Raw genomic sequence first — 24,901 nt, 5'->3', positions numbered from 1 at the left:
CCCATCTGTCGCCCTGACATTTCATCTGGGGAAGTATGCTGCCTGCTGGGGGCCCATATCCGAGACGTTACGGAGGCACTGTCGAGGATTATCCAGCCCTCTGACTACTAACCCATGCTACACATCCATGTAGGCACAAATGATACTGCAAGGTGTGACACTGAGCAGATCAAGAGTGACTACAGGGCTCTAGGAGTATGGGTGAAGGAGTTTGGAGCGCAGGTAGTATTCTCTTCGATTCTTCCTGTCAAAGGTAGGGACCCGGGCAGAGACAGGTGCATCGTGGAGGTGAATGCCTGGCTGCGAAGATGGTGTCGCCAGGAGGGCTTTGGCTTCCTCACCCACGGGATGCTATTCCAGGAAGGACTGCTAGGAAGAGGTGGCGTTCACCCTTTGAGGAGGGGAAAGACTCTATTTGGACACAGACTGGCTAACCTAGTGAGGAGGGCTTTAACCTAGGTTCGACAGGGATAGGGGAGCAAAGCCCACAGGGAAATGGGTCGGAAATAGGAGTGATAGTGGGCCATAATGGCAGAGAGGAAGGAGGGTCAGGGCAAAACTGGGAGGCAAGATCAAATCAGGATCTTAGATGCCTATATACAAATGCAGGAAGTATGGGTAATAAGCAGGAAGAACTCCAAGTGCTAATAAATATATACAACTATGACATTGTTGGCATCACTGAAACTTGGTGGGATAATACACATGATTGGAATGTTGGTGTGGATGAGTACAGCTTCCTCAGGAAGGATAGACAAGGGGAAAAGGGAGGAGGTGTTGCCTTATATATTAAAAATGTACACATTTGGGCTGAGGTGGAGATGGACATAGGAGATGGAAGTGTTGAGAGTATCTGGGTTAGGCTAAAAGGTGTAAAAAACAAGGATGATGTCATGCTAGGAGTCTACTACAGGTCACCTAACCAGGTGGAAGAGGTGGATGAGGCTTTTTTTAAACAACTAACAAAATCATCCGAAGCCCAAGAATTGGTGGTGATAAGGGACTTCAAACTATCCAGATATATGTTGGGAAAATAACACAGCGGGGCACAGACTATCCAATAAGTTCTTGGACTGCATTGCAGACAACTTTTTATTTCAGAAGGTTGAAGAAGCTACTGGAGGAAAGCTGTTCTAGACTTGATTTTAACAAATAGGGAGGAACTCATTGAGAACTTGAAAGTAGAAGGCAGCTTGGGTGAAAGTGATCATGAAATCACAGAGTTCACAATTCTAAGAAAGGATAGAAGAGAGTACAGCAAAATAGAGACAATGGATTTCAGGAAGGCGGATTTTGGTAAGCTCAGAGAGCTGATAGGTAAGGTCCAGGGCCATCCTTAAAATTTATGGTGCCTTAGGCGGGATTATTAAACTGGTGCCCCTGTGCCTGTCTTGCTCTTAGCAACATAAACATAAGCTTACACTATTGGAAAACTTCCCACATGCATATTATTAAAACCAGTTTAACTTAATTAAGCACACTATAATGCTGATGGACTAGCACTAAAGAGGTAGCACTATAGAAAAAATTCTGATTTGACAGAATGATGCAAATATAATTTTTTTAATTTGTCAACATTTTATTGGAAATTTATATGAAGAGGTATTGAAACAAGGATTTGTTTTTAATTCAAAGCAATCTTTCTGGCTTTTTTGGCTGCAAAAAAACAGTTACAATGCCATCGTATGACAAAGACAAAGTGATGTCTTGTTCAATTGCAAGAATAGCAACACCAGTCAAGTGTTCCTGACACCTTGTAGAGCTGAGATAGTTTTTAATGAGTTTTAGTTTTGAGAAACTCCATTCTCCTGATGCTACTGTTACAGGAATTGTCAGTAGAATACGAGTGGCAACGTACACATTAGGATATAATGTCAACACGTTCGCTGGTATGAATAAATTCTACAATGTCCATCATCGATTTTGCATGTGGCAACATTGATGACAGCGTACTCAATTCTTCATACAGTTCAAGTCCATTTAAATCAAAATGATCACCGTGCTTCAGGAGGCTCTCTAAGTCAGGGGTCCCCAACGCAGTGCCCCAGGGTGCCATGGCGCCCACAGGGGCCTCTCACTGCACCAGTGTACTGAATGACACCACTTGCCACTGATAAGCAGCAGCATCCAGAGGTGTCGACGCTGAAATGCCACCGAATTTCGGCGGATGCTCGTCCCCTGCCACAGTCCTTCGTCTGGTGACCGCCAGACGAAAAAGGTTGGGGACCACTGCTCTAGGTTCTTGCACTTTGTCATTAGTTGCACTTGTTTTCCTATTTTGTTGAATTCAGTCCCACTCAGCCCACTGCCAGCTGTGTGAATGGAACCCCAGGCCAACAGCGGGTTGAGTGGCTCAGCCAGGGTATTAGCCACTGGCCTGCTCAGCCCACTGCCAGCCTGGGGTTCTTTGGGGGTCCCCAGGCCAGCAGCGGATGCTGAGTGGGGCCGGTGGCCGTTACCCCAGGTGGCAATGGGGCAGCAGCTGGAACCCCAGAGTAGCAGCAGGCTGAGCCGCTCAGCCCATTGCTGCGTGCCATCAAAAATCAGCTCACATGCCACCTTTGGCATATGTGCCGTAGGTTGCCGATACCTACTCTACACACTAGTAAGGAGATGAGCATATTACAGTTGTCGGAGGGCTCTATTTAGCAGTAACAGGGCTATAGGGAAGTCAGTCAACATTTTTTGTTTCTCTGATGAAAACTGGCCCACTCCTTTCCCCATACCAAACTTGTCACAAATAATTGTCAACAACTTAATTGTTCCATTTTTGGCTAAGATATTCATTTTTAAAAAAAAAATTGAAATTGAATTCAGGATTGTTAGCAAGCATTTTTGGTGAATAAAATTTGTTAAATGACAATCTAAATGGCAACGCAGTATGGCTTTCATGCTTGCTCACCCCCAGCCTGCTGGTCCAACAGCTGCAGTAGAGGAGGAGATAAGTGGAAACCGCAGGACCCCAAAATCCACCTCTTGGGGTGCAGAGTGGCAACAGCAGCACCAAACCCTCAGTCCGATCACACGCCAATGGGCACCACCGCCAGCTCCAACAGACTATGGTGAAGTTAGCACAGCATCTGATCTCAGGGACGGGGCACCCATGGAGCCACAACAGCTCATCCTGCCTGTGCAGCTCCCCCCGGGTGAGATGGATCACTGCACCCGGGGGAGAGACGTGCTCCCAGCTAGGGTGACCGATCCAGATGTCCCGATTTTATAGGGCCAGTCCCAATATTTGGGCTTTGTCCTATATAGGTACCATTACCCCCACCCAGGGTGACCAGACGCAAATGTGAAAAAATCGGGATGAGGGGTGGGGGTCATAGAGCCTATATAAAAAAGAACCTAAAAATTGGGACTCGTCCTATAAAATCGGGACATCTAGTCACCCTACAGGTGATTTCCTTCCTGACCCCTTCCCAGAGACCCAGCAGCCAATCCCCTCCCTCAGACTGTGCTGCATTCAGATCTCTCTAGGACCCAGCAGCTCTGCTCTTACATTCTTCACTGCTTCCGTCTGTCCCGGGCTCCCAGCAGAGCAGTGCCCTCAGACCTAGTGGTGCCCTAGGCGGCTGCCTGTTCTGCCTATAGCTAAGGACAGCCTGGTAAGGTCCGCACGGGAATCAAGATTGAGGGAAAAACAACTGAGGAGAGTTGGCAGTTTTTCAAAAGGACACTATTAAGGGCCCAAAGCAAGCTATTCCGAAGGGTAGGAAAAATAGAAAATGTGGAAAAGACCACCTTGGCTTAACCACGAGATCTTGCATAACCTACAAAATAAAAAAGGAGTCATATAAAAAATTGAAACTAGGTCAGATTACAAAGGATGAATATAGGCAAATAACACAGGAATGCAGGGGCAAGATTAGAAAGGCAAAGGCACAAATGAGCTCAAACTAGCTATGGGAATAAAGGGAAACAGGAAGACTTTTATCAGTACATTAGGAGGAAGATCAAGGACAGGGTAGGTCCACTGCTCAGTGGAGGAGGGAGAAACAGTAACAGGAAACTTGGAAATGGCAGAGACGCTTAATGACTTCTTTGTTCCGTCTTCACTGAGAAGTCTGAAAGAGTGCCTAACATAGCGAATGCTAATGGGAAGAGGGTAGGTTTAGCAGATAAAATAAAAAAAGAACAAGTTAAAAATCACTTACAAAAGTTAGATGCCTGCAAGTCACCAGGGCCTGATTAAAAGCATCCTAGAATACTCAAAGAGCTAAATAGAGGAGGTATCTGAGCCTCTAGCTATTATCTCTAGAAAGTCATCGGAACACTGGAAAAGGGCAAATAAGCGCCATCTATAAAAAGGAAATAAAAACAACCCAGGAAACTACGGACCACTTAGTTTACTTCTGGTGTGGGGAAATAATGGAGCAAGTAATTAAGGAAATCATCTGCAAACACTTGAAGGTGATAACAGTGATAGGGAATAGCCAGCAGGATTTGTAAAGAACAACATGTCAAACAAATCTGATAGCTTTCTTGATAGGAGAAAGGAGTCTTGTGGATAAGGAAGAAGCAGTGGATGGTATACCTTGACTTTAGTAAGGCAATTTGATACAGTCTTGCATGATAATTCTTATCAATAAACAGCCAAATACAACTTAGATGGGGCTACTATACGGTGGGTATGAAGTATCAGAGGGGTAACCGTGTTAGTCTGGATCTGTAAAAGCAGTAAAGAACTGTGGCACCTCATAGACTAACAGACATTTTGGAGCATGAGCTTTTGTGGGATGATACCCACTTCATCGGACGTATGTGATGTATTCACCCACAAAAGCCATGCTCCAAAACGTCTGTTAGTCTATAAGGTGCCACAGGAATTCTATACGGTGGGTGGCATAACTGGCTGGATAACCATACTCAGAGAGTAGTTATTAATAGTTCCCCATCTCGCTGGAAAGGTATAACAAGTGGGGTTCCACTGTTTTGGGACTGGCTCTGTTCAATATCTTCATCATGACTTAGATATTGGCATAGAAGTACGCTTACTAAGTTTACAGATGATACCAAACTGGGATGGCCTGCAACTGCTTTGAGAGGATAGAGTCATAATTCAAAATGATCTGGACAAATTGGAGAAATGGCCTGAGGTAAACAGGACGAATTTAACAAAGACAAATGCAAGAGGCTCTATTTAGGAAGGAACAATCAGTTTCACACATACAGAATGGGAGAGACTGTCTAGGAAGAAGTATGGCAGAAAGGATCTAGGGGTTATAGTGAACCACAAGCTAAATATGAGTCACCATGTGATGCGTTTCAAAAAAAGCAAACGTGATTCTGGGATGCATTAACAGTGTGTGTGTAAACAAGACACGAGAAGTCATTCTTCCGTTCTACTCTGCGCTGGTTAGGCCTAACTGGAGTATTGTGTCCAGATCTGGCCACCACATTTCAAGAAAGATGTGGAGAAATTGAGAAGGGTCCAGAGAAGAGCAGAAAAATGATTACAAGGTCTTGAGAACATGACCTATGAAGGAAGGCTGAAAGAATTGGGTTTATTTAGTTTGGAAAAGAGAAGACTGAGAGGGGACATAAGAGCAGTTTTCAGGTATCTAAAAGAGTGTCATAAGGAGGAGGGAAGAAAACTTGTTCACCTTAGCCTCTAAGAACAGAACAAGAGCAATGGGCTTAAACTGCAGCAAGGGAGTGTTTAGGTTGGACATTAAGGAAAACTTCCTAACTGTCAAGTGTTAACACTGGAATAAATTGCCTAGGAGGTTTGTCTGAATCTTCATCTGTAGATATATTTAAGAGTAGGTTAGATAAATGTCTATCTGGGACGGTCTAGACAGTATTTGGTCCTGCCATGAAGGCAGAGGACTGGACTCAATGACCTCTCGAAGTCCCTTCCTGTCCTAGAATCTACATAGTATATTATGCCAGAAGGCCCCATCCTGCACAGGACACAGCAGAGGGGACATGATAACTTAATAAAAAGCATATCCCATAAGTCTCTGCAAATTATCCCTTTGAGGAGAAGGGGTAGCAGCCTTTGGAGGGGAAACGGGAAATGATGCTCTGACCATCATTCAGCCCCAATTCGATTTCAGCACTGAAATCCAGTGAGACTGCAGGTAGCAGTGCCACAAAACATGACTGTTCCTCTGCTCCAAACCCTCCAAGGGCTTCAGCAAAGGGACTTCTACAATTAAGAATAAATGGGTGGGTGAGGTTCTGTGGCCTGCAACGTGCAGCAGGTCAGACTAGATGATCACGATGGTCCCTTCTGACCTTAAAGTCTATGAGCAACTGTGCCATGAAGGTAGCACTCATTCCCTCTCCATACCAGCAGGGGGAGATCCATGAACAAAGTAGACCACCACACACAAATCCCAAAATGAACAGTCTAGGCGCTGCCAGATCCTGAAGGCACATTAACAAAAGCTCTGTCAGTACATGGATGGGAAACTTCCAAAACATGCCTTTCACAGTTCCTATCTTAAAAACTTATTGCAGCAATTATTTCCCTCTCTGAAAGAACACTTCCCTGCAGCCCTAGCTACATTATTTCCCCATCTCATATTTGGGAGGTTTAAGACAAGGACACAGGCAATTAGAGGGCGAGAGAGGAGGATGCTGGGCAGTTGTTACTTTTATTTAAACCCAAGGAAATTCCTTGTGAAAACCTTATTAACACAGTATTAAGGCAACTAAACTTAACATTCTTTATACTAAATTGGTAAGAGCTTGTTTGAACTCTTACCCTTACGCATAAAGCATAACCCCTTCATTCCTTATCAGGCTTTGGTTTAGTTAATGGGGGGTACCTGACGGAGTTATGAGAGAAGAAAGGAGCAGTGGGCACAGCAGAAGCCTAAGGCGGAGAAGAGCAATGGGGAGACCCAAAAGAGTTGCTGGCTACCATGTGGTCAGCACTTACAGTACACTAACCAGCCTAAGACTGGAATGGGAGCTGCATATAGATGGCATGCATCATGTGCGTGTTGTGTACTACTTTGGGGAGGTGGGAGTGAAGACTCTCTAGTCTTTCAAAGGAAAGAAGAAATCTCTGCTTCTCCTTTCAGGAGTAACCTTTGAGAGACCCATTTGAATACACAGAGTGTGAAAAGCTCCAAATGGCGTGCAATCCACAATTTCAAGGGAGGCAAGAGGAGACCCGCACAACAACTGGAAACATATCTTTTCAGGGATTATGCAAGCCCCATGTATCTTGTAAAACCACTGCCAGACAGGCCCAAGAGCATTCCAATTTCAAAATGTAGCAGGTCCAACCACATGCTGCTAAAAGAGATGATCAAAAACTTCCCTCAGACCCTGGCTGTTGGGAGTGGGGATGGAGTGAGGACTTTTTTTGTTTGCCTCCAATAAAACTGTCCCTTTTTAAACTTAGTCCAAGAAAACTATGTTTTTATTCCTAGCTCAAGTCTCCTTACTAACTGCTACTGTTCATAACCTAGAGTACAATTGGCCCATCTTTCCCAATCTTTATCTGCAATGGATAACTGAAGACCACAATCCATAGCTGACTGTTTTCTCTTTCTGCTACTGACCGCTAGAGTTTAGGCAAACTGATGAGGCAGCATAGGGAACCTGCTGTCAAAAAGAGGCCTTTCCACCAAGAAGATTCTTGCACACAGCAGGATGACAGACCTGATTTACTCACTTAGAAAGATTGTTTATACAGTGCCAAGTGGGGGAAGGGGAAGCTCATACCAGCTGTGCTTATCTGAACGTGTGATCTCATCAAGAAAAGAAAATTAACCTTTGACTCTTCTGAGGTCCCATCAACACATTGCATTATCACACAACAGCGGGTGTGACATACTATTTGATAAAATACTACTACATTATATACAAAGGAATGGCACCATTTTCTATAACCTTAGATGCAAATGCAGCATTTGGAAGGCTATTTGCATTAACCACAAGAAAGACTGTGAAGTCTAACAGGGTATAGATATTAACAAGTGCAGACTTCCCAAAGTGATTTAAAGTTTCAATTTGTCAAGAACCAAAACAAGTATCCACAGTTTATACCGGAGTACTGTTCAGCTAGGTAATGCCTTTTAATTCTTGCATCCAATTGAGCCACATACCACCTCTGTTCTTCCTATATGATATTTAGCTTAGCCAAATAAGTGCTCAGGCCTGAGAATAGGTCAACATGACTCAATGACCAATTAAAAACCTTGTACCATAAAATATGCTGTTACAGTAAATAGATGTGTTGAGTGCTGATGTTTAGGAAAAAGGTACTGCAATGTACCAGTTCAAATCATAATAAAGCCAGCTGTATCATTTGGGGGATTTTTGTAAAAATAGGGTGTTAGCAATATGCTAACTGCAAGTTGCTATGGTGATTAATTGATGTAAATGTTAATGAACATAAAGGAATTGATGACTTAGCCTATGTAAAAACAGGGCACCCAGGAATTAACGGGTACACTAAATCAGAAGTATGAACAAGGAAAAGAAGTGGAAACCTTCTTGCAGAGATATGAACCTCAGTGGGTATTAGCATAACTCATAAAAGGTGTCACTTGGCCTGTGTGTGGGCGGTGGGGGGGAGGGAAGACACATCAGAAGACACTCAGCTGACCATCACTTGATGATTATCCAGGCTCTGGAGTTCCCAACATCGAAACTTATTAATGCTGGACGTTCATTATTATCTCACTTTCTTCTGTTATGATTCTCTGACTGTGGCATTTATTATCTACTTAATAAAATTATTAATAAATGAATGTGTCTTTCCTGAGGTGTTTCTAGAGTCTCTCAGGCTATGCCTACACTAGCATTTTTGTTGCTAAAACTTTTGTCGGTCAAGAGTTGTGTGGATAGCTCCATGTCTGGTGGGAGATGCTATCTCACTGACAAAGCTACTGCCACTCATGGAATGGGATGTGAGGGGGGTTAATTATACCAGCCAGAGAGCTCTCTCATTGGCATAGAGAGGCTGCAAGGGAGGCCTTAGTGGTGCAGCGGCAGCAGTGCCACTGTAAAGTCTGTAGTGTAGACATAACCTCACTCTAATGATAGTCCTGGGGGTGATTCTGACTTTATGGCTCTTCATAGTGTAACCAATTGAGAGCACAAACCTGCATCAATCACCATTGCAGTGTAAAACGTAAACCATGATTTGATTAAACCCCATAAATTAGATTACAAAAGGCTACATTAGCTTACATTAAGGGCCAAATGTTCAAAAAGCCTCTATGTCAGGCAAATCTATTTCCACATGCAAAACCTGCAACTACTGGTGAAAGTCAAACGGTGACATTTGTGGACAGTTATTTGACTAGTGGGCAGAAGCATATACAATTACAAGTTAATTATTTAAAGCTAGAGAAATAAAGTTATATTTTCATACTTCTCAACATAATCAACTGTATATGTCCAGATTATGAAGTGGCACATAGCCAGATGACAGTTACACTTCTTATTCCCTGTAGTTCATAGATTACTTCTTCCATCTCCTCAGCCCACAACTTCATCTGTGACTACATTAAACAGCAAGTGTGAAACAGAGATAAAAATGTACCATGAAAATATATCAATGATGATTATTTATAGATTCATAGACTCTAGGACTGGAAGGGACCTCGAGAGGTCATCGAGTCCAGTCCCCTGCCCTCCTGGCAGGACCAAGTACTGTCTAGACCATCCCTGATAGACATTTATCTAACCTACTCTTAAATATCTCCAGAGATGGAGATTCCACAACCTCTCTAGGCAATTTATTCCAGTGTTTAACTACCCTGACAGTTAGGAACTTTTTCCTAATGTCCAACCTAAATCTCCCTGCTTCAGTTTCAAAAGCCCATTACTCTGTTCTTATATTAGAAGGCTAAGGGAACAAGTTTTCTCCCTCCCCTTATGACACTCTTTTAGATACCTTGAAAACTGCTCTTTATGTCCCTCTCAGTCTCTCTTTTCCAACTAATAAACCCAATTACTTTCAGCCTCCTTCATAGGTCCATGTTCTCAAGACCTTTATTCATCTTCGCTTGGCTCTCTCTGGACCCTCTCCATTCTCCACATCTTCTTGATAATGTGTGTGGCCAGATACTGACACAATACGTCCAGTGAGCCTGAAACCAGCGAGCAGTAGAACGGAAGAAACTCTCTGTGCTTGTTTCAACACAAACCTGTTAATGCATCCAGAACACGTTGCTTTTTTTTAACACCTATCCACATGTGACTCATATTTAAGCTTGTGGTTCACTATACCCCGTAATCCCTTTCTGCCATACTTCTTCTGAACAGATCTCTCCCTTCTGGTAGGTAAAACTGATGTCCTCCTAAATAGAGCACTTGCATTTGTCTTTGTTAACTCTCATGTTTACCTCAGACCATTTCTCCAATATGGTCCGACATTCGTAAATTATGACTCATACCAAGCAGTCGCCAACACGCAACTATGGTATCACTTAATAAGCGTACTTCTATGCCAAATCAAGTCAGTGAGAAGAGATTGAACAGAGACGGTCCCAAAACAGACCTGTGGAACCCCACTTTATACCTTCCAGCAGAATTGGGGAACCATTAATAACTACTCTCTGAAGGTAGCCAGCCAGTTATGCACCCACCTATATAGTACCATCTAATGTATTGCCCTAGTTATCCGATAAGTATCATGCGAGGCCCGTATCAAATCCTTACTAAAGTCTAGGTATACCACATCCACCGTTCCTTTTTTCTCTTACAAAGATCGTTATCCTATCAAGAAGCAGCTATCAGAATTGGTTGACACGATTGGTTCTTTACAAATCCATGTTGGCTATTCCCTATCACCTTACCACCTTCCAAGTGTTTGCAGATGATTTCTTTAATTACTTGCTCCATTATCTTCCCATTATCTTCCCTTATCTTCCCACTATCTTTTCATATTCTCCTTTCCTTCTTAGCCTAGGCCTTGATGTAGCGGTTTGTCCAGATACTTTGTACTATATATGAACTCCATAAATATAGATTTACGTAACCTGGTTAACATTGCATTTAAAAATATGCTTAGTTATGTGTTTACATTGGGCCATATCCTACAAGTTAACTTTTCGAGCAAACTGCCCCTACAGCTTCTATGGCACAATCTGCATGAACAAGTCTAGCAGACCTGAATAAGTCTACCGAAGGAGTACATAGGTACCTACTTGGACCCTGATCCTGCAAACACTTCAATATAGGAATGCCACCGATCTGAAAAGTCACTCAAGTATCTATTTTCAGGATCAGAACCTATTATTTTAATTTAATAAAAAAAAATTAAAAGTGCATAAAATTCTAACAAATCCAAAATTGTCAAGGTCAAATTTGGCCCAAAATTTAGGTTTTGTAAAATAAGTTTATACAAAATTTAGTATTTATAGAAATATTCTTTTTTCCTTTTTAAATCCTATGGGAAATTAACATTCCTCCTTCAACATTTGCAATGTGAATATTGCCACACTCTACTAATGCATGAGAACCTGAAAGTCAAACTCATCCAAGATACATGTAGCACCAAAAAGGTGTTAGACACAATCCTGATCCTAAAAGGCAGAACCTGACTTCCCCTTTTCCCAGCTCCATTATAGAGAGGCATTTTAATTATTCCCCTCCCTTGACTGACTGCTACTCTTCCCCATTGCTGCCATCCCCTCATTTCTGGTCACCTTCTGTTCTTCCCAGCCCACCAACTTTCCATCTCTCTCAGTTGTCTCCTGCTTTCTGTTGGATTCTTTGCTAGCTCTGGACATCCAGGAACTAACATTGGCAAGAAATGCCTTCTTCCACCTTCAGATTAGATATAAACCTCCAACAGACTATGAGATTCAATATGAAAGCTACATAAATAATGTTAAACTTGAATAGTTAACCACCCAAGAGGCAAGCAATGTCAACAGTGAAGCTCTACATGTAAATTAACTGCACAAAAGGGAAAGTTATTGAAACATATGCAACCCTAACTTTGCAACTTTCTGACTTTCAAGTACTTAATCATTCGGCATCTACATTATCTTAATATAGTTATTTGTACTTATATTAAATGCTTTGTTACATGTTTATCTAGAATTATACTTTTACTGCAGTCAAGGAGCCCTTCCAATAACTAATTTAACACCTGGCAAATTTTACAGATGGTTTCACTTACTGAGTTATGTAGTGATATAGTTCTTATTTTATATTGAAAAGAAACCAAAATCCAGTTCTGTAATTATATGAAGATTTTCCTATAAAACTTTTATCCTTTTTTTTTATTATTCATTTTGTCCTTGTAATTCTTAACAGGTTTGTTGTCTCAAGAAAAAATAGGGAAGTTCTCTAACAGTCAAGTTAAAAGGACATGATGTTAAGTGGTCTAGGCAAAAGAAATTAAGTGGTTTTACAAAAAAAAAAAATCTAATGGAAATGGGTTTTTACACTTTCCATGAAGAGCTTTTGTTGTTTCTATTATCGTTTCAACATTCCATATAAGTGTTTGCAATCCAAGTACTGAACAACTGTGCTAATGCACAGAAGTCATAGAATGAAGTGTACTAAACAGACCAGCTGCAGAAATTCACTTAAGACTATGCCTGACATGCCCACACACAGACAGCTTACTCAGCCTTGTCCATAAGAGCCTGCTCCATTGCTCAGCCCCCAACTCAAACCCCAACAATTCTATTGTCAAATGTCATCCTTCTATTTATCCTTTTAAAATCATCTTGCTGAAGTATTTGTTCCCTGGGGATGAGATCTGAGTGTTAATCAGTCACACACAGTATTCCTGCAATAAATAGTTTATTTCCACTATCCTAGTGAAATGAAAAACACAAACCACAGAAGCAGCAGAAAATTATTAGGGTTGTTTCCCCCTGCATTGCCTTCACAGACAATGAATTCAGTTTTCATAATCTAAGGTTTTAGTAACAGTATTTCTGAAATATGATTTTTAATCTATGTCCATATAATACCTTTAAAGACACATACTTGTTCATGTAGTTTAAGACTAGACCCTTTACACAACTTGTTGCCACAACTGGCAAGGGGCCATACACATCACCTTTCCTGCACATTACCATAGATTCTGGCAAACCTACAAGTTGTATAAAGGGGACTGAAGATCTGATACGGGTGCTACTCTTAATCCTTACTGCTTCTTTTAACAGAGAGAGACAGGAAGCCTTAAGATCAAGAGCTCAGTAAACAGGTGGGTCAGAGAGACATGTCTATACAGGGAAATTTACCAGCATCTTATCACTAGAGTATTCTGCTATTGCTCCCTCTGTGGACACACTTATTCCAGAATAAGAGTGCCTTTTTCTGGTTTAATTTATGTTGCTTAAACAAAACCAGAAAAAAAAGCACTTAAAGGACTTGTTTACATGGGAAAACTGACTGGCAGAACTGATATAGCTGTAGCATTGTAACTCAATATTGTCAACCTTAAGTTTCAAAAAGCTCAAGTCAAATGTCCAAAAATCATGAGATTTTTAAAAAAAAAATCATGATTTTGGGCTAAATAAAAATTATATCATGTTTTTGCTTTTCTTGATTTTTGAACCGCACCCACCCCTCCAATGCCACTGACAGCGACAATTTGTGTTGCCTACGCTTCCAAGTTTATTAACATGACTTTGGCTCCTGCTGCAAAGCTCTCACACCTACATCAGCCCTTCCTCCTGCCCAGCAATTAATTCTTCCCTTAAGTCTCCATCACTTCTACCCTCATCAGTTCTGCCCAGAACCTCCATCAGTTCTGCCCCCCACTCTCATTTCCACTCCTCCTGAATAGGGTAACCAGATAGCTAATGTGAAAAATGGGGATGGGGAGGATGGGGGTAATAGGAGCCTATATAAGAAAAAAAACCAAAAATCTGGACTGTCCCAATTTTGGTCACCCTACTCCCGAAGCTCTTCACTCCTCTCATCCTGCTCTTTCCCAGTCATGGTGTTGCAGGGAGGGAGAGAGAGGAAGGGAAGAGAAGCCATCTCTTTGGTCACAGGCATCCTGCAGGGATCAGTTCTTGATCCCACACTATTTAACATTTTTATCAGTGACTTAGAAGAAAATATAAAATCATCACTGATAAAGTTTTCAGAGGATACAAAGATCAAAGGAATCGTAAATAGCAGTAAATAGCGAAGAGGCCAGGTCACAGATACAGAGTGATCTGGACGGTTTGGAAAGCTGGACTCAAGCAAATAATATGCATTGTAATATATATATTTAAGAATACAAAACACAGGCCATACTTAAAGGATGGGGGACTCTATCCTGGGAAGTAGTGCCTCAACCAGATTTGGAGGCTGTGGTGCATCATCAGCTGCACATGAACTCCCAGACTTCCCTTCCCAATGCTAGAGCCAAGAGGTCTAATGCAATCCTTGGACACATACATAGGGGAATCTCAAATAGGAGCAGAGAGATCATATTGCCTCTGTATTATGCACTGTATTCTGCACTGATGCAACCAATGCTGGGATACTGTGTGCAGCCCTGTTCTTCATCATTTAAGAGGGATACTGATAAATTGGAGAGGGTTCAGAGAAGAGCCACAAGAATGATCAAAGAACAAGCCTTACAGTAAAAGACATAAGGAGCTCAATCTATTCAGTTTATCAAAGAATAGGATTAAGGGCTATTTGATCAATTGATAAGTACCTACTTGGGGGACAAATATTTGATAATGGGATCTTCAGTCTAGCGGACAAAAGGTGGAACAAGATCCAGTGGCTGGAAGTTGACACTAGACAAATTCAGACTGGAAACAAAACAATTTTTTAGTAGTGAAGATAATTAGCCATTGAAACAACTTACCAAAGGCTGTGGTGGATTCTGCATCACTGGAAATTTTAAAATCAAGATTGGACATATTTCTAAAAAATTTGTTCTAGGTTCACACAGGAATTAATTCAGAAAAATTCTATGGCCTGTGTTATACAAGAGGTCAGACTGGATGATCATAATGGCCCCTTCTGGTCTTAGAATCTACAAAATATTGAATAAGAAGGAGAGGACGGAGCAGAGTTGCTGGGCTCTTTCTTCTCCTTCCCACCCCACCTTTCCTATTAGAATAGTGTGGGCTCCTGAGAGGAGAGGGGAGGGCAGAAAGTTCTTCAGGCTTTCTGCAGCAGTCCTGATGGGCTGCTTTTCCCCAGGAGGCAGGGCTGCAAGGGAGGTAGCCAATCAGAAGAGTTCTCCTCTCTCTGAGAGAGCTGAAATTCACAAGAGGGTTGGAGTTTCTCCAGTCATCTTAAGACCCACATACACAGTTCAATAGATAAGTGCAGGCATAGTTAGCTCCAAAATATCCCACCAAGAAAGGCTGTAGAATTCCCACCATTGGAGGTGTTTACAAACAGGCTGGACAAACACTTGTCAGGGATAGTTTAGGTTTACTTTATCCTGCCTCATGGCAGAAAGCTAGATCTGAGAACCTTTTGAGGTCCCTTCCAGCCCTACATTTCTCTGTTTCCATGATCCTCAGAGGAACTTTTGTCCACTCACACCCAGTTTGTGCTGAATTCATGAGTCCTTCTGGGTAGCTAAATCCCTATGAGACCCAGGGGCTTCTCCTTCTGCCTTCACTGCTCCCACTGACCTTCCCAACTATCACATAGCTCATCGCCATATTTCCTGCCATCTCCTCCACCACTGCTCCCTGCTTCTATGGCAACAAAGGCAAAAATGCCACAAGTCATCTTTATCTGCCACTGGGGGAGGCAGAGGGAGCAGGCACTATGCCCTCAATAGACAAAGTGTCATCCTACGGTGACCTAGAATCAATACAGGAGCCTCTTCCATGAGCAAAGACAAGGGGAAAGAGTATGGATGGGACGATGGAGGCAGAAGGCAAATGAAAATGGGAACACAGACTTGTAGGAGAAAGAAGGTAAATACAGTAACTCTTTGCTTAACGTTGTAGTTATGTTCTTGAAAAATGTGACTTCAAGCGAAATGATGTTAAGCTAATCCAAGTTCCCCAGAAGAATTAATGTAAATTGGGGGAAGGGGTGTTAGGTTCCAGGGAAATTATTTTTGCCAGACCAAAAAAAAAAGACATGTACATAAACAATGTAATACTGTACTCAGCAATGATGATTGTGAAGATTGGTTGAGGTGGTGGAGTCAGAGGGTAGATCATCCGGCTGTTCCTCTTGCTGTTCTTTTCAAAGTGCCGTGGTGTGCTCAACCCCTGGCTCTGCCCTAGGCCCGCCCTCACTCCACCCCTTCCCCCAAGGCACCAGCCCACCTCTTCCCACCTCTGCTCCACCCCCTCCCCTGAGCACGCCGTGTCCTCGCTCCTCCCTGTCCCCCAGCCTCCTGAACGCCTCCAAACATTGCTATGGGCAGAAAGTGAGCAGCCTCCCCCCTCCCTCCCCGTGCAGCAATCAGGCAGCTTGGGGGTGGTGGGGGTGCGTGCCATGTCCTCGCTCCTTTCCCCTCCTCCTCAAAGCCTCCTGAACACCACGAAACAGCTGATTGCTGTGGGGACGAAGGGGGAAGTTGCTGATCTGCTGGAGTGCTGGCGGGCAGAAAGTGCTGTGGGGAGCGGAGAGGAGACTGATAGGGGGGCTGCTGGCCCACCCTGGTTCCAAGCCCCCTATGACCAAATAACGTTATAACCAAACATTGCACAACTTTGTAATAATTGGAGATATACCAATCTCCTAGCACTGGAAGGGACCTTGAAAGGTCATCGAGTCCAGACCCCTGCCTTCACTAGCAGGACCAATTACTGATTTTTGCCCCAGATCCCTAAGTGGTGTCCTCAAGGACTGAACTCACAACCCTGCGTTTAGCAAGCCAATGCTCAAACCACTGAGCATGTTCTCCAATAGATCAATGATGTAAAAATGTTAACCAGGATGATGTTAAGTGAGGAGTGCACTTAAAGTTGGATCCCCTTCAAATATTAATTCTCTTCCATCCCACACCTATCTGCAGGACTATCAGAGATGGCTGAAAAAACCCTCTGAACAAAAGTTAAAATAAAGCCCTGGTATCTTTATGTATTCAGATTAATTCTGTAATTTTCAAGGCTTGAAAATCCACTCAACAGTGGCCAATGAGAAGTGCTCCCAGACAAGTCTGGGGCCTTCCACTATCAATTTCTGCAGAATTTAAGTTTTTATTTTTAATAAGAGTTCTATTTCTAGTCTCTAGATTGCAATTATAACTTTCCACATGCAGATCCTTATGCCTTATATCATATATGACTGTGTCAAATTGTCTTCCCAAATTTGTGGAGAGAAAGCTCTGGTCAGGGGTGGCTCTAGGCACCAGCAAAGCAAGCAGCTGCTTGGGGCAGCCCACTTACAGGGGCAGCAGCTGGCAGGGATCCAGCCTGGGAGCGGAGAACTAACAGGGGGCCCTGGGAGCTGTAGTTCCTTGGTTAGCTCCCTGCCTATAGAGCCAGCCCTGGAGCAGGGAAAGACTAATTTCCCACATTCCCTCTTGGCCGCATATCAACAGGAAAGGAGGGGAAGGAGTATGTAGCTGAAACCTCAATGCTGCAGCTTGCTGTGAAAGAGCTCACTGCTAGAGCAGGGTGGCAACGTGAATGGGGAACAAGTGTGCCGAAAGAGTAGACAGGCTTTGGCCAAATCCCCTTCAGAAGACATCCCCAGACTGGATTAAGATACTGGTGGACTCACCTTGCAGCCCCCAAAGAAGGAATGGGTGGACTAAGGGACAGTGCACTCTCTATCTGAACCTAGCAAGGAGGTATTGGATCCACTAGAAGTTTAAATGAAAAGTAAGGAGGGAGGCTCTGGACCTGGGCAAGCTTTAGATACAGTACAGGCACGTAGGAGGATTTCCCTTCTGAGCCATGGAAGCAGAAATTGACTTTTCTTTCCAGATTAGCTAGATTCAGAATGGGAATCTAGCACTTGCTTCCTGATTTGAACACCTCACTCTCTGGAGTGCTCAAGCTCATTGCATCCTTATTTCATTTTCCCAATCAAAATATACTGACCACTGTAATTTTGCTGTAGAAAAGTAGGATAAAACTGACAAGAAATGCTCCCAGTAGTTTTAGGACTGGAATTGCTTATTTCAACCACCCATTGCTTTTTTTTTTTTTTTTAGTTTAATTTGTTTAAAAGGAAGACAATGATATTGCATTGGCAAAATTCCCCATAGAAAAAAGAGTGAACAAAAGCATAATAAAGGCACCTCCAACTTTCCTCATTAGGAGGACAGTATTATAATAGGCATCCAGAATCCTCCAATCACACAAGCTGAAATTGTTCACTTTAACTGCAGTTCGTAACCATATGGAACAATCCTGTCTGTGTTGTGCCACATCCAAAATTCCTGCTGAATGACCCGCCCTGGAAGCAAGTTACCAGTGACCAGGGCTGGGTGGAGGAGGGCAGGGAGCCCAGCTGAGAAGCAGAGCCAGGCTGGGGCGCAGGGGGGGAAGAGGGAGCCCAGAGCTGGGGAAGCACAGGGTGTGGGGGAGGGGGACCCAGGCTATTGGTGGCAGGGGATGCAGGTGGGGGACGCCACAAGGCTGGGCGGCAGGGGGATGCAGGTGGGGGGGGGGGAGAGCCAGGGCTGGGGCGGCAGGGGATGCAGGTGGGGGGGGGGAGAGCCCAGGGCTGGGGTAGCAGGGAAGTGCAGGGGGGCGCCCAGGGCTGGGGTGGGGGCAGCCAATTTTTTTTTGCTTGGGGTGGCAAAAAACCTAGAGCCAGTCCTGGTTCTGGTGATTTTGCCATTGCTCAGAACTTTGCCAAGCACCACCAGAGTGAAATTAGCAAAACTCTGCTCAGGTTCTGTGCTGATATCCAAAACACTTTGAGGAGCAGTGCAACCATTAAGAAACACATTAGCATTCTGAATTAGCAACTTCAGTTAACCAGAGCAGGAGGACTTAAAAACAGAGCCTTAGGGAGAGGTAGTGCAGTAGAAACTCCCATCCTGATATCAGAGGGCTATGTATGGGGTTAGGGGGAAAGAAACAGAAAGCTCCTGACCCTTCCAACAAACGGAGAAGTTGGAACTTCAAATTTATAAAAATCCCAGCTGCCACAGTTCAGGGAAAATGCATCTGTATTTCACCCACCAACAAGGGCGACCAGTCTAGGCTCCTGGCCCCTCAGTCATTCATTTTGGGAGGAGACCTGCATCTCTCTCCCTCCTGATCAGGGTTTTTTTTCAGGCCGCCCAATTCTCTGCCTATACTGTAGGTTCCCCAGCAAGCCAGAATGCCTTAATAGGTCAGAGGCTGTTCTTTACTTTCTCTCCGAAGGCTATGAACAACTGTCACTGCCAACAGTCACAAACTTTACCACGCAGCTTTTTATAAGCAAGTACATTTATTCATAAGGTGAAAGTACTACAGAAAAAAATATTAAAGACAACAGAAGAAACTACATGCACATTAAAAATCTTACTACAGACAACTCCAACCTCGGGCTCTGGTAGGTGTCAGTCCTTCAAAAGCCACAACATGGTTTTCATCATGGTTACAAGTTCATAACCATCTCAGATTCAGAACCAAAACACCCATGAATAGTTCAGGCTTTCCTTTATATTGGCTTGGGTCTTTGATGTTGGCCTCAGGTAAGAGGATCAGCAAACAACAGTCCACTCCACAGCCTTATGAAACTATGCTCTGTGTTTCTGCATAACCAGCAGTGGGAAATTTGCAATCAACTTCCCCTAGGTATTCCCCAGGAAAACAACACTTTTTGTTCCATGAGTCCATTCCTGTCTGGCACATTGTTCAATGTAGTTTTCTGAAACCACAGGTCTGACATTTGTCACATCTCCCACCCATGAGAGGTTCCGTACAATCCCAGCCCACAGTAACACATAAATAGGGCCCTACCAAATTCACGGTACATTTTGGTCAATTTCATAGTCATAGGATTTTAAAAATCATAAATTTCATGATTTCAGAAATTTAAATTTGAAATTTCATGGTGTTGTAATTGTAGGGGCAAAAAGGAGTTGTGGGCAGGACTGAAAGCTTATTGTAGGGATGTTGCAGTACTGCTACCCTTACTTCTGTGCTGCTGCTGGCGGAGGTGCTGCCTTCATAGCTGGATGGGTGAAGAGTAGCAGCTGCTGGCTGAGAGTCCAGTTCTGAAGGCAATACCGCCACCAGCAGCAGCGCAGAAGAAGGATGGCATGGTATGGTACTGCCACCCTTACTTCTGTGCTGCTGCTGACAGGGCATTGCCTTTAGAGCTGCGCACCTGGCCAGCAGCCAACACTCCTCAGTCACCCAGTTCTGAACGCAGTGTAGAAATAAGGATGGCAATACCATGACCCCCCTAAAATAACCTTGCAACCCTCTTTTGGGACAGCCCCCCAGGTTGAGAAATGCTGGTGTCCCCCCGTGAAATCTGTATGTAAAAGCACACAAGACCCGATTTCACAGGGGGAGACCAGATTTCATGGTCCGTGACACATTTTTCATGGCCCTGAATTTAGTAGGGTCCTATACATAAACCATTCATTTAATAAAATGGACCCCAAATACACTTCATTCAATAAAGTCTCCCAAGGATTTTACAGGAAATTGCCGTATCTGTTACAACAGCTTTCCCCCTTTCGCCACAGCTGACGAAAATAGGGGGACTGGTCCTCTCACTATGTGGTTGCCTTTGAATCTCACGGGTGGATCCATTCTCTCCTGTCTTTCAAATATACCTCTGGCTAATAGGTACTCGGTAAATTTTTCAAGCCTTGGCTGTACTGAGCGTTTTTCTAAGCAGTACCTCTAAATCCTCTTTAAAGTCTGGTCTACATGCATATTTTTGTATAACTATTTCTGTAAAAATCATACTCTTAATCTAAGTTTTAGGCTGTTTTCACAGACAAAAAATATTTTTCTTTAAATTTATTTTAAACAGCAACACGTTAGCCATATTTCTGTATGATTTTAGTGGAGATAAGACACAAGAGGTTTTCACTAAAGTATAGTCAGACAAAGTCAACATTATACCCTCCACATGGGTTTAATCTCACCTAGCAACTTCACTGTAAAAAACTAGAGCCTTGTCTCCACTATGTCTTTTACAGCAAATAGTTAACACACATTACCTATCTCACTGTAAAAACCCACCTTTTTTGGCAGTGAAGACACAGCCAAACTGGTACAACTCCCACAAAAGGGACTTGTGTAGCTTTAACTATACCAGTATAAACAAAAAGCTTTTACTCCTTTTGTACTTCCTCGTTCAGCCAGATCTGCTTTTTATAATCCCTAGTGTTTGTACTATATTGTTGAATGGCATACATAACCTTTGTATATACAGTAATTTATCCAAACACTTTCTGTTTCCTTTTAGTCTTTTCCCTCCACTACTCCATCCCATTTGATTACATCCAACATTCGTGTTCTCTCCCTAATTAAACATATCTTTATGCATCTGTCTTGTGATGAGACTTGTTATACAAAAATCTCAGCTGTAAAGATTTTTTTTAAAATAAGTACTCCAAGAAATAAAACTTTGTAAGAAGTTGTATAATTTCACAAAGCCTTGAATCTATACTCTAATCAACATTAGTATTGCTTAAATCATGGCTAATGAAAATACACAACAATTTTCCTTTGTACACATCTACATATCAACATCAATAGTCCATAGGGCAGGGCAATAGAAAAATGAGGGGGAGGAGGGAGTATTTTAACATTCTTGTTAAAAACGTTCTAAACTACGCACAGTTTTCATTGAAATTGCCCTGGAAGCTTCCATGTAGCTTGCTAGATAAGTGCAAGCTATTTTTCATAAAGCAACTATCTTACAGAAGCATTTGTTGCAGAACACTAGAACAATACAGGTTATAAACCATTTACTGATTAAGATTCTAGATCAGGGGTCGGCAACCTTTCAGAAGTGGTGTGCCGAGTCTTCATTTATTTACTCTCATTTAAGGTTTTGCCTGCCAGTAATACATTTTAACATTTTCAGAAGGTCTCTTTCTATACGTCTATAATATATAACTAAACTATTGTTGTATGTAAAGTAAATAAGGTTTTTAAAATGTTTAACAAGCATCATTTAAAATTAAATTAAAATTCAGAGCTCCCCGGACTGGTGGCCAGGACCCAGGCGGTGTGAGTGCCACTGAAAATCAGCTTGTGCGCCGCCTTCGGCACATGTGTCATAGGTTGCCTACCTCTGTTTTAGATGGAGGCCTTCCAGTCTTTTGGATAAATAATTTTAAGTGCTGTATGAGCAATATTTATCAAAATGAGTTTGAACAAGTGACCATATGCCAGAAAGTGATGAAAGTCATAATGAATGCCAACATCCTGGAATCATGCCATAAATGAGGAGTTATCTATTATTTGTTTTACAACATCCAAGTGAGTTCTAGTTGCTTTACAAAAATAGAGAAGGGATGGTTCGTGCTTTAAGAATTTAAAATTTAGAAATAAGAGAGTTCAGACACTAGGCCACATACTGCCCTTACTACCAGTACAAGACGCATACCGAATCAACTGAAGTTCTACATAATATCTAGCTCCTGGTGTCAGAATTTACTAGAATTGCCTGCTTTTGGGAGCTTCTGTAACAGTCATATCTTTTTATATGTATGTTTAGAAGCCACAGAATTAGGGTATTTTTAGACTCTCGTATTAGTGGAGTAGAAAAATTTAAAACTCTTTTTTTCTAGAGTTTCCTTTCCTCAATATTTAGTCCCCACTGATTTTTTCTTGTGAAGTTTGGTTTGGCAACTCCCCTTAAATGTAAAACTCCTTCTGTGTACATATAATAGGAGTTCTTCAATTTTCCTTACCTTGCTTCCTTTGTTTGCGTACTATCACCTTAGAAACTTAGACGCTCTGCCCCAGATCAGCCTTTACACATTTACACCATGGTTTTTCTTATTATTCTTCCTTCTAAAATTGTTTCTCTACCCATACATCACAGTATCACTACATTTTTTATGAACATTACATATATATTTTTAAAACTGTTTATCTTTGGAGTTAGAAGATCCAAGTTTTATTTCCATTTCTTTCACAAACATATTATATGACCTTGGATAAGTCATAAAACCTCGACATCTCAGTTTCCCCACCCATAAGATAGAGATAACAATTTCTACTTTACATGTGTTGAGAGACATAAGTCATCAGGTATTTATACATCCGGAGATAAAAGCCACGAGGGAAGTGCAGTGCCCAAGGTTATATATTAATTATTAAACATTTTGTTTATATAAACAGATACATATGTACACAAAATAAGTAATACATAAATGCAGAGTAAGTGTGTTCCATGAACTGCAGAAATGAACTAACACTCATGACACTTCTGGGAGGTCAAGTCAATATTATCCCCCCCTCTTTCCAGATGGAGGAGGAAAAAAAAGAAGAGGTTAAATGTCTTCCCTGAGGCCACATAGGTAATTACAAAGCCAAGAAAAGAACGTATGGTTTTTACCAATCCCTTGGTGTAACTACTAACCCATGCACACAGGAATCAACCACCACTATAGCAATTTGTAAACACACATATAACTATATTATGTACACAATTTTATTACAGATCTGTAATACAGTTTAGAACAAGTGTTGTACTAATAATACCATCTGATGTATGCTTTTGTATTTATCAGAACACTGAGGTACACCATGTGCACCTGCACAAATAGCATTGTTGTTGCCTATTCTCATACCAGATGCATACCCATGTTCATCACATCTTACACACACTAGTGTCAGAGATGGGTGGATGCAGGCACACGCGTTCCTGCACACACACAAAGGGCTGGATTATGCACACAGGCACCCTGGTGCCTGGGCACGCACGGGAGAAGGTGCTGGGGGCTGTCGCCAGAGACACACACAGACGTGCCATGGGCTGCGTGGGGTGCATGCGGGGAGAGATGCCATGGCTGGGATGAGGAGGGGAGGGATGGGGGATGGGATGGAGTGGAGGGGGCTAAACCCAGCCAGCCCCCTCTCCCCACAGGAAGCCGGGCAGGGTGGGCGCCTCCCCATCCTCACCTGGTCTATGGGCAGCCGCACGGCGTTGCTGAGCGGCTGCAGCAGCGTGGAGCCCGTGGTGCTGGTGGCCATGGCGAGGGCGCCGCCCCCGGCCCGGGAGAACGGGAACTGGTCGTGGGGGAGCAGAAGAAGCCGCTTTTCCCTCCCGGCTCTCCACGACAGCGGCAGCAGCACGAAGAGCCCGACCTACGTCGTGACAACAAGGGGCCGGAGGAGGCGGCGGGAGCGGCCCAGCCTCGGAGTGACAGCCCCGCTGCCCACTCCACATGCGCCCATATGGTTGAGTGACAAGTGGCGTCTCCCAATCCCCGCCCAGAAGGGGGCGGGACAAAGTCACCAGTCATCATCTCCCACCCAGCGCCGGAGGTGGCTGCGGGACCGGGTTTGGGGAGGTAGGGTCGGGGTGTGACTCCTTTCGCCTTCTGTCGGGGAGTGGCTGCGGGACCGACCATGGAGAACGGTCAACAGAACTGGGGGCCACGGCAATGCTGGGGGAGGGGTAATGAGACCCCAACACGGCGGGGGTGGCAATGGGGGGTTAATGGGGGCGCCACTCCAGCATTGGAGAGGGGACACTGACAATGGGGAGGTAATGAGGAGACCCTGGCATTGGGGAGAGGGTGTTGGCTATGGGGGGAGGGTTTAATGAGAATGCCTCAGTGTTGGAGGGGGGTACTGGCAGTTGAGGGAGGCAATGAAGAGGGCTGGTTATGGGGAAGCTTGTGCATTGGGAGTGGCACTGGCAATGGTGGGATTAAAGGGCCTCTACCAGCAATAGCAAAGTTAATGAGGATCACCAGCACTGAGCAGAAGGGACAGTAGATTAAGGAGAATACTTGGTAGGGTTGAACTGTGGAGGATATCAGCATTTGAGGGGGACAAGTATGGGCGTGCTGGGGCAGCAGCACTAGATAGACGGTAGTACCTACCCTAAAGATTACATTGGTATCAGCACTTGACAGAAGTTTGGTACTCTTGATACA

The 24,901-nt window shown here is 43.3% G+C and overlaps 1 protein-coding gene across 1 annotated transcript in view; it reads right to left on the bottom strand.

The window, feature by feature from the left end:
• MBOAT2 (membrane bound glycerophospholipid O-acyltransferase 2) overlaps positions 1 to 24,130 on the bottom strand; it is a 240,890-nt gene extending 216,760 nt beyond the window's left edge. The window contains exon 1 of the mRNA XM_032795186.2: positions 23,919 to 24,130. Coding sequence (XP_032651077.1) covers positions 23,919 to 23,990 — 72 coding nt within the window. The 5' untranslated portion in view covers positions 23,991 to 24,130. The remainder of the gene's footprint in view (positions 1 to 23,918) is intronic.
• Positions 24,131 to 24,901: the final 771 nt, after the last annotated feature.

This window comes from Chelonoidis abingdonii, chromosome 3, assembly GCF_003597395.2.
Source record: "Chelonoidis abingdonii isolate Lonesome George chromosome 3, CheloAbing_2.0, whole genome shotgun sequence".
NCBI classification, from domain to species: Eukaryota; Metazoa; Chordata; order Testudines; family Testudinidae; genus Chelonoidis; species Chelonoidis abingdonii.
This window is presented reverse-complemented; position numbering and strand designations above follow the sequence as displayed.